The sequence below is a fragment of the Hyperolius riggenbachi genome, chromosome 9 (genome assembly GCF_040937935.1).
Source record: "Hyperolius riggenbachi isolate aHypRig1 chromosome 9, aHypRig1.pri, whole genome shotgun sequence".
NCBI lineage: Eukaryota > Metazoa > Chordata > Amphibia > Anura > Hyperoliidae > Hyperolius > Hyperolius riggenbachi.
In genome coordinates, this window is record NC_090654.1 from 165,145,043 (window position 1) to 165,160,186 (window position 15,144).

The 15,144-nt window shown below is 40.8% G+C and overlaps 1 protein-coding gene across 12 annotated transcripts in view; it reads left to right on the top strand.

Annotated features, from left to right (window-relative positions):
* Positions 1–15,144, top strand: part of CACNA1D (calcium voltage-gated channel subunit alpha1 D) — a 665,324-nt gene that overhangs the window by 614,455 nt on the left and 35,725 nt on the right. For 9 of the 12 annotated variants that reach the window (XM_068253651.1, XM_068253661.1, XM_068253650.1 and 6 more), the window contains 3 exons: positions 3,971–4,090; positions 8,576–8,943; positions 14,461–14,487. In XM_068253651.1, coding sequence (XP_068109752.1) covers positions 3,971–4,090; positions 8,576–8,943; positions 14,461–14,487 — 515 coding nt within the window. The remainder of the gene's footprint in view (positions 1–3,970; positions 4,091–8,575; positions 8,944–14,460; positions 14,488–15,144) is intronic. The other 3 variants (XM_068253660.1, XM_068253652.1, XM_068253657.1) reach the window with 1 other exon arrangement.

The following is a 15,144-nucleotide window of genomic DNA, read 5'->3' on the forward strand; positions in this document are numbered from 1 at the left end:
GGCCACGGCCTACCTGGCTAAGCTGAAATCTGGCCCTGGAAGCCAAAACACTTGTTTCTGGCTGTGCAAACACTTCTGATAACATGATAGTGAAATTCAAAAGCTCATTATTTCTCTTTGTTGGGAGCTGATGAAGCAGATTTTATGTTACACTGACATTGCTACTGTTCATTTATAGCCCTTACATTGAAAATAAGACTCCAGGGAAGATCTATTTACTATTACTATTACACAAGCAACGAATTAAGCTTATTTTCAGTTCAGGTTTCCAACAATACCAGTTGCCTGGCAGGCCTGGTGGTCTATGTAGCTGCAGTGTTGTCTAAATCACACCATAAACAAGCATGCAGCAAATCTTGTCAGATCTGACAATAATGTCAGAAACACCTGATATGCTGCATGCTTGTTTAGAGTCTATGGGTAAAAGTATTAGAGGCAGAGGATCAGCAGGATTGCCAGACAACTGATATTGATTAAAAGTAAATAAATATACCTCTTATTACAGTTGTAATGTAATCTCCATAAACTTTCAGGGACTTAGAGGCTTTTGTGGTAAAATTGCTTTCTGCCACACCATAGTGTGAAAGATCCCAAAATCTATTGAACTTTAAGTTTTGCATCTCCCAAAATAAAGAGAACTTTTCAATAGATGTAATCTCTCGGGAGCTTTGCAATGTCTGGGAATCGTAATTATACAGCAAGCTGCGAAAAGAGCACAGTTAAGAGTGTACATAATTACATATTTCAATATCCCACCTCCAAACAGGAACTTTGTACTGATCATGGGTATTTAGTGCTCTTTCCCCTGCTGTAAATGTGAGATTAGTCAGTATTAATGCGTGGAAAGGGCACAGATGTGAATAGGCAGAAACTGTGTTATGTTTTATATTTGCAGTGAAATAAAAGCAAATGTAAATGAGACATCACTAGTAAATGTGTATACTATACTTTCTGTATACCAGAATTGACAGAGACGCTAAGAGAGCTATGATTTCCACACATACTGAGTCTTTTTTCCCATTTATTTACAGTATGTAGTGACCACAGTAGCCAGCACAAGAGATGTACTTCAAATATGGTTTTGCATCCCATAGCAGTGGCTAGTAATCAGTCCTTTGTAGGTTTCTTGAGTAGACGCTCAGCATTTGAACGAAATATGTGACAGTCTCAGTTTCTCCGTTTCTGAAACATTTAGGACGTATTTCTATACTTCAGGCACAACAGGTGTTAAAACAAAGCCTTAGAGTTATGATGCTCAGTTTTCCTCATGCCTTTGGGCAATACTTCTGGGGTATTGTGAACATTTTCTGTCTGACTGCTGAAATATTACATGATGCTGATACATTGCCGTGTTTGTTGTTACTCGTCTTTCTTAAAGGATATGTCCGAGCAAAAAAAAAAAAAACAAGATCTACTTAACTGGGGCTTCCTCCAGCCCCTGGGCTGGCAGCCTAATTGTCTCAGCTCCAGTGTTTCCCCGGATCCCCTCCGTTGCAGATGCCGACCTCGCCAGGTCGGCATCTACTGCGCCTGCGCAAGCATGCGGCTGCGCTGCCTGCAATCGCACTCATGTAGCCTGGAGCGTTCTGCCCGAGTGCAGTAAATGCCAACCTGGTGAGGTTGGCATCTGCAACAGAGGGGATCTGGGGACACTGGAGCTGCGGCGAGAGACAGATAGACTGCCAGGGGCTGGAGGAAGCCCCAGGTAAGTAGATCTTGTTTTTTTTTGTTTTTTGGGGTTTTTTTTTTTGCTCAGATGTATTCTTTAAACTCCCACTGATCTTGAGTATACCACTTGTTATGCTGCAGCAGGTTCCATGCTTTAGAGTCTCCTAATCTTGGGCCAAAGAGTGTCTTTTTCTATTGTGAAACATACATAGCACACCCTAATTGGTAAATATAGGTTCTCTATATACTGTGCATATTATGTCAGTAGGTGTTGTGAAGTCACTACTACTGTCTGGGTCCTGTTGATCTTGGCACGGGCGATTGATGCGGGTACTCCCAGGATGTAGAGTCTAAGTGAGCATGGGTCTTTGCCAGTGCAACCCACAAGGGATGATGGACCATCACCCCTAATGTGTGGCACACTACTTATCTGCCTGGTGTCCACCAGGTCAGGACCCCTAGGACTGCCCCACCAGAGACAAGAAGAACATGAGGGGATAAACTTTCTGTAAGGGGAGAAGGATGAGGACCATTGGGACACGACTGACGTGACAGGAATGGCAAGACTTGACAAGTGTGACTGGACTGACAAACAGGACTGGCATGGCTGGCATGGCTGAACTGATGCCAAGACTGAGGACAGGAGTGGTGTGACTGGCGTGACTGGTCTGATATGATAGGACTGATGACAAGACTGATGTGAGTGACTGACAGGACTGGCGTGACAGAACTGACTGACAGGACTGGCATGACAGGACTACAGTGACAGGCAAACAGGATGGAGAAAAGGCATTAATACGCGCTATGGCTGAAACAAGACATAACAGCACTGAGCGCTGTTTGGTCATGGTTTAAATACCCTGACCTCTGCACTAGTGCTGAAACCACCCTTCCCCCCCCCCCCCTCCCCGCCATAACTTCAAGAGAGCTAGGGGAGCCAGCTGAGCACATTCATGCCAGTCCACTGGGATGGTGTTGGTGGACTGCCTGGAGACCTGCGCTGGATCCCAGGAGCAGTACGTTTGATAACTAAGCTGTGGGAGAGCTAATTGATCAGACAGATTAGTGGACATTATTTGATCACAAGTGTTTTTCTTTACCTTGTAAGCGCCTTCTATCAGCCTCTTTACTGGTCTTCCTCATCCTTCTCTATTACATAAAAGGAAACACTGTGCTAAACTGAGTAATCTTTTTACTGTGGGCACCAATCGGTGTTGACTCCTGATTGTAAGTGAATTTTGTGTGCACAACTGACCTCCATCTAATATGTATACTTACTTATAGAGCACTGTGTTAAGTTCTAAAGATTTATAGTCTGGGGAAACAGCTATATTGGAAGTGCCAATATGGTATACTGTATAATATAATAAGAGGTCCATATTACACTTGCCTCCTAAAGCAATCTTACTTGTTTTTGGTTGGAAAATGCTAATGGCACAACATGTTTCGTGGGATGGCCCACTTTATCAGGTATTGTGCAGTTTTGGCTACAATCTCACACTAGTATGAGTGCCTCTTCTTTCGCGATACATGTGCACAAAGACTTATTTACTGAGGCCTCTAAAGAAAATGCTATTCTTGTTCCTTATAGCAGCCATTCACCGTTTTTTTATGCACTGAGGAGGACAAACAAAACCACATTTTCATTAAAATATACAAATACACTTTCACTGAAAGGGCAGTGTAATTGCAGTAACAACATTGTTTATTCAACTTAAAGAGACTCTGAAGCGAGTCTAAATTTACTTATTTAACATGCAGTCATGTGAAGCAGTATAACTCCTGCTAAAACGCCGCTATCCCGCGGCAAAACGGGGGGTTTGTACCCCCCAAATCGCCCCTGCAAAACCCATGACTTTCTTGGTCGTGGATTTTGCTGCTCCTGGAGGCAGAGCTTTCAGCTGTAGCTCTGCTTCCACGCGCGTCAATCTGCAGGCGGATCTCCACCTCTCCCCGCCCCTCTCTGTGAAGGAAGATTAAGAGGGGCGGGGAGAGGCGGGGATTGATGCGCTGAGAGGCAGAGCTGCAGCTGAAAGCTCTTCAGGAAGCGCTCCCCGGGCACCACAGAGGGGATTTGGGGGGTAAAAAACCCTCGTTTTGCCGCGGGATAGCAGCGTTTTAGCAGAGGTTATACTGCTTCACATAACTGCATGTTAAAAAAGTAAATTTAGACTCGCTTCAGAGTCTCTTTGATCTTCTGTACTAGAGACTAGTAGCTCAAAAAATTGAAATTGTCTTTAATAAAAAGACAATTTTTCATTCTTATTGAAATATTGTTAATTCTATTATGTTTATTATTCAGGCAGGGCTGAGAACTCTTCATGACATTGGCCCTGAAATCCGGCGAGCAATATCATGTGACCTGCAGGATGATGAACCAGAGCAAAATAACCATGAAGAAGAGGAAGAAGATATATATAGGGTAAATGGCTTTTTAAGTTATATATTTAATCCGAATAATAATCAGAACATTTGTAACGTGCTTTTCTCCTGTTGGCTCAAAGCGCTCAACAGCTGCAGCCACTGGAAAGCGCTCAAGAGGCCACCCTGCAATGTTAGAGAGTTTTGCCTTGAACTCCTTACTGAATAGGTACTGACCCTAAACGGGATTTGAACCCTCGTCTCCCATGTCAAAGGAGGTCCCCTTAACCAGTATACTATCCAGGCACTACATATTTAGTATGGCTTCATACATATTTAGTATGGCTTAAAACAGAAAAAGAGCGTGGGATGTCATCCTACTAATATTATAAATGGGAAAGTTCGGTTGTTTGGATGTTTGTCACTCGATCACGCAAAAATGGCTGAACGGATTTGAATTTGAAATTTGGCACACACATAGTACATTACCTGGAATAAAGTATAGGATACTTTTTATTCCCATAGCAAAAAGTGGGCGGAGTCAAATATAAATTTAACTGGGAAAATTTAAACTGCAGCCATTCTTACACTGTTAATGGTAGGGTTCTCTTTGCACAGTTGGTCGCTGGGTGACTAGGATTAATATTCAAAAAAGTGGGTGGAGCCTCTAAAAGCCAATCAAAATACACCCATTGATTTTCAAGGGGAATATTTACATTGCTGCCATTCTTGCACTGTTAATGGCACAAGCCTCAAACCTGGTACAGTTGATCATTGGGTGACTAGGGTTCAAATTGAGAAAGGGGTGGAGCCACAAACAGCCAATCAGATTTGTTTAATTCCAGTGCAAATTATTGATATCCAGACCTCACTTATAAAACTTAAAAAACCCAGCCTTTCATGCATCATACATTTCAGCAAAACACTATATTTGTTTGTTGGGGAAGGGCGATGGCTAAAAACTAAGATTGTTTCCAACAAGCAAAAAACGCTGGTATATGTCACAGCAGAAACTGCCAAATATCCACTGCTGTGGAACCACACTACCAGTATTGTTCTTTTGGTACACATTTTCATCAGTTTCCACAGACAGTCCCTTTCTTCTAATTTTGTGGTATGACTGCTGGCTAACATAATGTGCACAAGTTTCTCACATGAAAGCAACCCAGTCAATGGCTGTGTTTATGCTCAGCTTCTTTTTTCACTTGGTACAGTGAGTTGCAAAAGTATTCGGCCCCCTTGAAGTTTTCCACATTTTGTCACATTACTGCCACAAATATGCATCAATTTTATTGGAATTCCACGTGAAAGACCAATACAAAGTGGTGTACATGTGAGAAGTGGGTCGAAAATCATACATCATTCCAAACATTTTTTACAAATAAATAACTGCAAAGTGGGGTGTGCGTAATTATTCAGCCCCCTGAGTCAATACTTTGTAGAACCACCTTTTACTGCAATTACAGCTGCCAGTCTTTTAGGGTATGTCTCTACCAGCTTTGCACATCTAGAGACTGAAATCCTTGCCCATTCTTCTTTGCAAAACAGCTCCAGCTCAGTCAGATTAGATGGACAGCGTTTGTGAACAGCAATTTTCAGATCTTGCCACAGTTTCTCGATTGGATTTAGATCTGGACTTTGACTGGGCCATTCTAACACATAGATATGTTTTGTTTTAAACCATTCCATTGTTGCCCTGGCTTTATGTTTAGGGTCATTGTCCTGCTGGAAGGTGAACCTCCGCCCCAGTCTCAAGTCTTTTGCAGTCTCCAAGAGGTTTTCTTCCAAGTTTGCCCTGTATTTGGCTCCATCCATCTTCCCATCAACTCTGACCAGCTTTCCTGTCCCTGCTGAAGAGATGAATCCCCCGAGCATGATGCTGCCACCACCATATTTGACAGTGGGGATGGTGTGTTCAGAGTGATGTGCAGTGTTAGTTTTCTGCCACACATAGCGTTTTGCATTTTGGCCAAAAAGTTCCATTTTGGTCTCATCTGACCAGAGCACCTTCTTCTACATGGTTGCTGTGTCCCCCACATGGCTTGTGGCAAATAACTGTGTGTGCTAGGGCTCAAAACAAGAGCAATGATATGGTAGAGGAAGAAAGCCCTTAAAAAATAGCACCTCCCACAGCAAAATTTGAAAAAGTATAACAAAAATCTTTATTCAACATTAGGTATAATAATAATCACAATATTGATGATTCAATAAAGAATAAAACCATTTAAAAAAAAACAAGCAAATATTCTAACATGATCCCTGCTGCATATGAAACAATCAAACTCTAAACGCAATATATTGTATAATGGCACAATGCTGCTGTCAGATATAAAACCCCACAGTAGGCTCAATATTGAGCCCAACAGGGGGAGAACCCGGGTTCGTATACTGAAAACTGGCTTAAACTAAATGCTGACAAAACTGAGGTTCTTGTCATTGGAGGCCTGCACATTATAGCAAAGCAGCTCCAGACACAGTCAACACCACTGAGGTTAGGGAACTCAGACCTGACTAGCTCCAACACTGTGCGCAACTTGGGTTTACTGATTGATGGGGAATTAAACTTCAGGAATCAAATCTCAGCTGTGGTTCACCTAAGGAATATTGCAAAAATTAAGGACCTCATTCCTTCAGAGGATCTGTCAACCCTAGTTCACGCCTTCATCACATCACGGCTGGACTATTGTAATGCCCCCTTTGCAGGCCTTCCAAATTAAAACCTACACCACCTGCAGCTAGTAAAGAATGCTGCCGCAAGACTGTTAACAAGCCAACCCCGCCATTGCCACAAAACACCAATCCTTTGCTCACTACACTGGCTACCCATAAAATGGAGAGTCCTTTTCAAAATTGGCATGCTAACATTCAAATCCCTACACGACCTAGGCCCAGGATACAGGAAGGATTTGTTTTAACTGCTTCTCACCTCCCACAACCTCGGATCAAAAGGATCCAATAACTTGACCACCCCCAGAGTTCACCAAAAAATCTTTGGAGCCAGAGTTTTCTGTCATGCTGCCCCTACCCTGTGGAATGCCTTGCCAAACATACTTAAGACAGCTCCAACCCTCAACGCGTTTTAATCAAAACTGAAAAGCCACCTGTTTAGCCTGGTATTTATGATCACATAACTGTTCCCCCTGTACGCACCACTATGTACTGATCTGAGACAAGCTTATGCACTTTGGGTCCTACGGGAGAAAAGCGCTTTACAAATGTTTCATTGTTGTTGGTGAGATCCCCTTCTCTTGCAAGAGCTTGACAACTTCTTCTGACAGTGGCAAGATGTTCATCTTGAAAAATGATGGTTTCATTCTGACACACATATGAAAAGTACAATTACATGTTTGAGGTCCAAGCATACTTTCTTGTGTGTTGATTTTCAAATAAAACAGGAAATATGGCTAATTGTTATTTAGAAAATGCAGCAATGTTGTTAAATCTTGTGGTTTTTTTCACTTTGTTGTGTTTTTAAATGAGGGGTTTAAAATGTGATGATGTGGGTGTTTTTGAGGGAAGTGTGTTTCTTTGTAAGTAAGATGTATGAAATGTGTTGTGAGGTGCAAATAACAAGAAAGTAATCAAGAATATTCCAGTACAACTATGATGTGGTGATCACATCACGCACCAAAACCCACTCTAGGAAATGGCTAACATAAAGCATGACACATGTGATCAAACATCACCAATACAGATGAGTAGCTTTGACCCCCCTCCCTAATCAGAGTCTTCAAATATCACAATGAGAGTAAGCTGATGCAACAAATAGCAACTGCTCATAAGTTATTTCAAGGACATTAAAAGCTCATGTTCAGTAGCCCCGTAATTAGTTTCAAACAATCATGTGGTAATATTGTGAGACTGCAAAAATGCACCCAATCTTTAGCACTGGTCTTCATATATGGGGCTGCAAAAATCCCTTAAAAATATACTGTGGTAGTATTTCCCTGCTGAGCAAAAGATTAAAAAAAAAAAAGAAAGAAAGAAAAGAAACTACAGCAACCACAGCTATGGCCCTCTGCCCTATCTAATCATACTTTAGCCTCTGCATGGAGAGAAGGAATGGTTTTGGAGTGAATATGAAGCTATGATTGGTGTTGTCAGATTTCTGAACCAGGAAATCCTCCCTAAGAGGACTTAACAGGGCTATCTGCAGCCTTGTACCATAGAAAAGGTACTAGGGAGTGGGTAGTAAAGCTGCACTGTATGCAGCCATACATCTAGTTGTCAGTGTATAATATTACCACTTAGTCACTTTAAGTGATTTGCTGTGCATACCAACCAAACAGGTTCCAATGGTTGTTTTTTTTTTTGGGGGGGGAAGGATTTGGTTGCTGTGTTGCAAGTAAACAATATCAGAATATTAATTCTCAGGGGTGTCAGTCATCCTAGTTTTCTAAATATGTGTTTTGAAGTATAGCAGCAGGAGTACCCTTGACAAACAGAGGTTAGTGTGCAACAATGTATTTTTTTGATATTCAATATGATAATTCAAATAATTAGTTTTCTTTTACAGACTAATAATGAGCATTATTTTCGCTTGCAGAGGAATGGTGGTCTGTTTGGAAATCATGTAAATCATGTGGGAAATGACAGTCGTGAATCCTATCAGCAGACTAATACCACACGGCGTCCCCTGCATGTTCAACGACCTTCAATACGCTCTGCGAGCGACACTGACAAATCTGTATACTCCCACACTGGGAATTCTGTACACCACAACCACCATAACCATGAATACTCTGGGAAACATGTATCAAACTCCACAAATGCCAACCTCAACAACGCCAATGTGTTCAAACCCATGAATGGGAAGCATTCTAGCCTCTCTGTTCATGATCACACGTCAGAGAATGGCTACTATACCTACGCAAGGAATGACTATGAGAAACCAAGAAAATCCAGTATTAAAAGGTACAGTTAATACATTTAGTCACTGTATATTTGAAAACCAGTAATGGCTTTTTATTTGCTTATCTCAGAAATATTTTACTATTTTGGTTTATTTTTCTGACACTCTGTCCAGTCAGATTTTGGGGCTGGGTTCTCAGTATTCCAGCATAAGGTCTGTGTTCAGCTTAATATCACTGACAAGGGGTTTATCATAAACGTGGCTGCTTCTCTAACTCTATTGCCAATATCATATTTTTCCATTAGCTAGTTGCAGAATGAGATAAAGTAGGTTGTATATCTGTTTAGATAGGTGGTGTTGAGGCATTTATTTGAATGTGACCAGCTACAAAACCGTCTTTGCTGCCTTTGCTAGTCTGGTAGACCCCAGGATGTTTAGCACAGATTTGTTTCAGTTACAATCCTCGACATAAAAATTACTACAACAAACCTATTACTACAGACTTCTTTAAAGCTTAACTAAACCCAACCACGCATCCAACTCCTGAACAGCACTGCCCTGTATTGCTTGCTGGTCCTTGTCACATTATTCTGTAGTGTAGCATGTGCGCAGTCTCTTCTGCTCTCAGGTGCTTAGAAGTAACTTTGGAGAAAAGACTGCTTTGCTGCTCCTTAGTTTCATTGGGCCTAGTTCTGCTAGCATTAGTCTATGACTCTCTGGAACTAGAAAACAGCTATATGGTCCACACTCCAAAGTTACAACTAAATGCTTGGGAAGGGGTAAGAGGCTGCACACTTACTACACTATGAAAGAAGGTGATGTGGAACAGTGAGCAACACAGGGCAGCACTGACTTAGTCAACACTAGCCCTTACATAGTTTTTCATAAGTATTGGACATTTTTAGACAGAAAGCACAATAACATGAGTTTACAAGTTTCACACCAAGACAATTTTTACATTGTAGCTACACATATAAGTACAGTATGAAGTTATCTTGGGAAGCTTTTTATATTCTTTTTTATATTCTATATTTTTTATATTTTTATACTCATACATACTGTATATTTGAACTGTGTGTTTTAGCACTTTAGCACTTTAGCTGATATTTCACATTTGTATTTACTGACAGTACTGATTTACTATGGTATCTCCAGGATGGATATCATAAGAAGTTATCTTAAACAAACAAACACAGAACATTTATATCGCGCTTTTCTCCTGGCGGACTCAAAGCGCCAGAGCTGCAGCCACTAGGACGCGCTCTATAGGCAGTAGCAGTGTTAGGGAGTCTTGCCCAAGGTCTTCTACTGAATAGGTGCTGGTGTTATTAAAATAACATACTATGGAAAAAAGTTTGTGAACTTCACATAAATCAATCTGAACCGTTGTGAGGGTTGCTGAAAACAACACAACCAAGCTCTCTTGGGTATGTTAACAAAATGTTCTCTTTTTGGAGAGTGCACACACAGCCGTGGTTCACTTAACCTTTCAGCACACTTACAATGGTTCTGTGTGACATAGAGGCGCAAACATTTGCCACCATAGCAGACAGTTTTTAATAGATCCATCACAGTAGAGAATGAGTGTCTCGATGATGGACACCTTACAACTCAGGAATGCTTAGATGGTGATAGGCTATTTCTGATGATAGATAATACATGAGCATTAATTGCAACTTTCATTATATCATAACTGCTGCTGTTCTTGCTCTAGAAAGACATTTTCTGAAGTGTTGTACAGAGTGCCTACTAGTCCCTCTGAGCAGCTCACAATCTAATCCCTATTATCTCTATCATTCTATCATCTCTATCATCTTTATTTTAATAGTCTAATGTCCCTACCATAGGTAATGACAGTATTTAGAGGGAACCAATTAACTTATCAGTATGTTTTATGGCGGTGTGGGACTGGGAGGAGATCAGAGTACCTGGAAGAAACCGATGCAAACAATGGAGAACAAACAAATTCCATACAGACAGACAATAAGGAAGAAAGTGATGGCCTAATTAGGTGCAAAGTGATAATTATAATTCAGAAGCTAATATGTTGTTTAAAAGCAATCATTTGAAGACTTCACTAAGGAAATGTAAAGGTCCTGGACAGAATTTCATTTGGGGTGGACAAATTACATTTGTGGTAAAGGTATGCATATATAAAAACACCTCAGGAAGGGCTGAAGCGCACAACCTATTAGGACTACTCTGATAAACATAAAGAGGAACTGTAGTGACATATTGTAGAATGCAATAAATTATTCAGTATAGCCACTTTTATGGTAATTTTTCTGGTTTCAGAAACCGTTCCTATATCTATATTTTGCTGTGTATTGGTATGTAGCCCAGACCTCCCAGTGATCCTTAGCCTAAGATGTTTAGCTATACAAAATTCTCCTCCTAGAGCCTTCTAGGAGACCATGAATTATTTTCACTGGCTTCGGAATTCTCAGAAACAATCATTCTGCAGAGCTGCAACTTGTGACAAATTTGGGAAAGTAAATCTGGGTGAGAAAAGATTTTACAATGGACAAACTCTAAGTAATTTGTAAATTAATATTAAAGAAAAAAAAAGAAAGCAATCTTATTCATTATGGTAATTTCACTACCATTCCTGAGTGTTCATTTCATTTATGTAGACACTTTATTAGCATTCATTAAAAACATAAATGCTTAGAGGTTTTATAATAGTTGATGATAGTTTTAAATAATTTGTTAATAGTAATAGTTAAATGATGCAAATTTAACATAAATAACTTTCTTTCTGTAAAAATCTTTAAACACTTTACTCATAATGCCATAGGCAAGCATTAAAATAAAAGCACAAAACACCCATAACAAATCTCTTGACATAGTCTCATCATGGCTTCAATAGCTGTGAGCTAACTGATAAAATCCATCTGGAAAAATAACCATCTATGTGAGGCATTTTGTAAATCACTGTTCACATCTTCAGGAGGAACACTAAAGATTTAAGGAAAGTAAACAAGATCCACTGCAGGTAAAGATAAAAGAAATGCAATCTTAGTAGAAACCATCCATATAGTTGATGAGAAAGCACTTGTCGCTTATTAGGCGTTTTTGGAGCACTTCCATAGAACATTTGTCTTTTGGGACTAATAGTTTTCTTATTTGAGCCATAAATTCCACGGAGGTCCCAGGGACAGGAAGTAACATAGTTATTTGGGTTGAAAAAAGACATACGTCCATTGAGTTCAACCAGTAACTCACATATCCCTGTTGATCCAGAGGAAGGCGAAAAACCCTTACAAGGCATGGTCCAATTAGCCCCAAAAAGGAAAAAATTACTTCCCGACTCCAGATTCCAATCAGATAAAATACACTGGGCATTACCTAGTAATTATAGCCATGGATCTCTTTCAACACAAGGAAAGCATCTAAGCCCCCTTTAAATGCTGATATAGAATTTGCCGTAACTACTTCCTGTGGCAAAGCATTCCACATCTTAATCACTCTTACTGTAAAGAAACCTTTCCTAAATAAATGTCCAAAACGTTTTTTTCTCCATGCGCAGATCATGTCCTCTAGTCCTTTGAGAAGGTCTAGGGACAAAAAGCTCATCCGCCAAGCTTATATATTGCCCTCTGATGTATTTATACATGTTAATTAGATCCCCTCTAAGGCTTCTTTTCTCCAGACTAAATAAACCCAGTTTATCTAACCTTTCTTGGTAAGTGAGACCTTCCATCCCTCGTATCAATTTTGTTTCTCGTCTCTGCACCTGCTCTAAAACTGCAATATCTTTCCTGTAATGAGTGAGTATAGGAGTGTGATGAGAGTAATAAGTGAGCAAGAAGTTCTCAAATGGGAAAAGAGACAGCAATAAACATTTCAAAGTGTATCACCCCTGTCTACACTATTTAAAATTACATGAAATGACCAAAGGGTACCACCAATGAAAACTCCTGTCTAGGTCATAATTAGCTACAGAGATTGTCAATATGATAATATGAAAATCCAGCTTTTTCTCTAAGGATCAAGGGTGGTTCTTAGTGTTGCCTTAGTGCTATCCAAGTCTTCCTACTGCTAAATGATTGTGATTATACAGTATGTAGATCAATAAGGAAGCTTAGGAGTTAAACATACTTTCACTTTTGCTTTTATTTGGCCTTTGGTTTGAGCTGTCTGTAGCTCTGCATTGCACATTGAGCAAGACTGTTGGATTGCAATGCTAAATTTAATGCTGAACTCTAGACTTTACTCTAGATAATTTTACCTTTAAAATTAGCTGGGACATACAAAATGGACAATCTTAATCCACGGATAGCTGCATATTTGCCAAAATGAGTCCACACTCTAGTCAACGAGCTGCTTGCCAATACAGACCAGTCAAGGAAACTGATATTTTCAGGCCTGTCACACACTTCAAGTGTGGCTTGGGTGTGTCCTTGTAGACCTGTGGAGGTAAGCAGCTTCTCATTTCTATTCCTGGGATTCAGCTTTAAATGTAGCTGAAGCAAGGCAAGGCTATAGATTTGTTTTGGGCTCTCATCTTGCGTCAGATCTAATGCAAAAGCCTGTTGTCTTGATATTTTTAGGCATATCTGAGCTAGAGATCATTTAGGACCATTAGTGACCTAGCAATACATACGGGCCTAGATTTACTAAAAAGCTCCCATTTGAAAATAGTTTTTGTTGTGGATTTGTGCAACATAATAGTGTTTTTGTGCCTAGCATTCTTGCCTTAATTCCTGGCCTGATCACATTATGGCATGCAGGGGCGTAACTAGAAGTCACCGGACCCCCCTGCAAGAATTTGATTGAACATCGTCGGGGAGTGAGGACAGTCTCCCCCCCCCCCCCTCTTCTCCGGCGGTGGATGGAGGTATGTGTCCTGCCTGCCGCCGCTGCCAGTGATAGATGCAGGAGGGGAGCATTGAGAGGAGAGTCCGAGGTGAGGGAGGGGGGGAGTTTCTCCCCCCCCCGTCGATGTGCAATGCTCTCCCCTCATGCTGCGACCCGTCCTGCACCCCCAAAACGGCCCTGGGCGGGCCCCAGAGGGGCCCCGGGCCCTTCCATGGGTGCAGGGGCTGCATCCCCCATTGTTACGCCCCTGATGGCATCCGTATATGTTCTCCTTGTTTGCATAGTTTCCTTCTAGGCACTCTGTTTGCCTTCCATACACTAAGATTGAGTGTCTGCTACTCCCCATACTTTCCATGCAGTTTGAGTCATGCATGAGGAAAGGGCTTCACAAATGTCACATCATTCACAAGTGGTAATTTAGTGGCCTTTCAGTTATCCTTATTGTGGCTGTGAGATATATGATGAAAAATCTTACCATAGCAGGCACTGATAATCAGAGTGATCCGACAGGGATCTTATGTTCTTCAGGAGTTTCTCTGAAAATCAGTCCCAATGTGTTCATCATAATCTGTGAACTTCACTGTGCTATGCTTATACAAGAAAACATTAATCTTTTTTTCTTCTCAGACTCTTGGCAACAGTTGGTGACAATAATGTGTCACTGTGTCTGTCTGTTGTGCTGTTAAACTATGTAATAACTGATATTTATTTTATGTCTAATAAATATCTTCCCATATTTGTATGGCTTTTCCGGATAGGACCCGCTATTATGAAACATATATTAGGTATGTTCCTCTGTGTCTGTGGATTACTGCTTGCGCCATACAACATATGCGAAGGCCATGGTTATTACATGCTTTGCTTCAGTGTCCAGTCTCTGCATGATCTGTGTAGCTGTACTGTCTACCAAAAGTTTACAAGTTGATGATGTCTTATGATGATTTTTTTTTTGTCTGGGTATAATGAATGTCCACAACAAGGATGTATCTAAACTCCCCTCTGAACCAGAGTTTACAATGTGACCAGACCAAGGGCTGTTTCGGGCCTTCCAAAAAACCTGTGCCCCCCTCCCCCAATGCAAACCATACATACACACTTGCAAACAGTAATAAAGTTCTCATGAAACCTTTCCTACTGTGTAATACCTCTGGCTAAATGTAATCGTTTTGTCTTTTTTGCTTTGTTTGTAAGACAGTTGTAAACAGCAGCAATAGGACAGGTAGCTTCAGAAAACAGCGAGCATTTAAAACATCCTTTTAATAAAATAGGTGCTGGATGTTGTTGATAGTAAGAATATTGAAAGTGTTCTACTACCGACTTACTGTACCTGATACCAAACTCTATCTATACGTCTAAACTTTCCCCCTTCCTCCCCATGCAAATACCTTCCTAGATGCCTAGCCCTAATCTACTCACCTCAGCTATTAACTCTATCCCCCCAC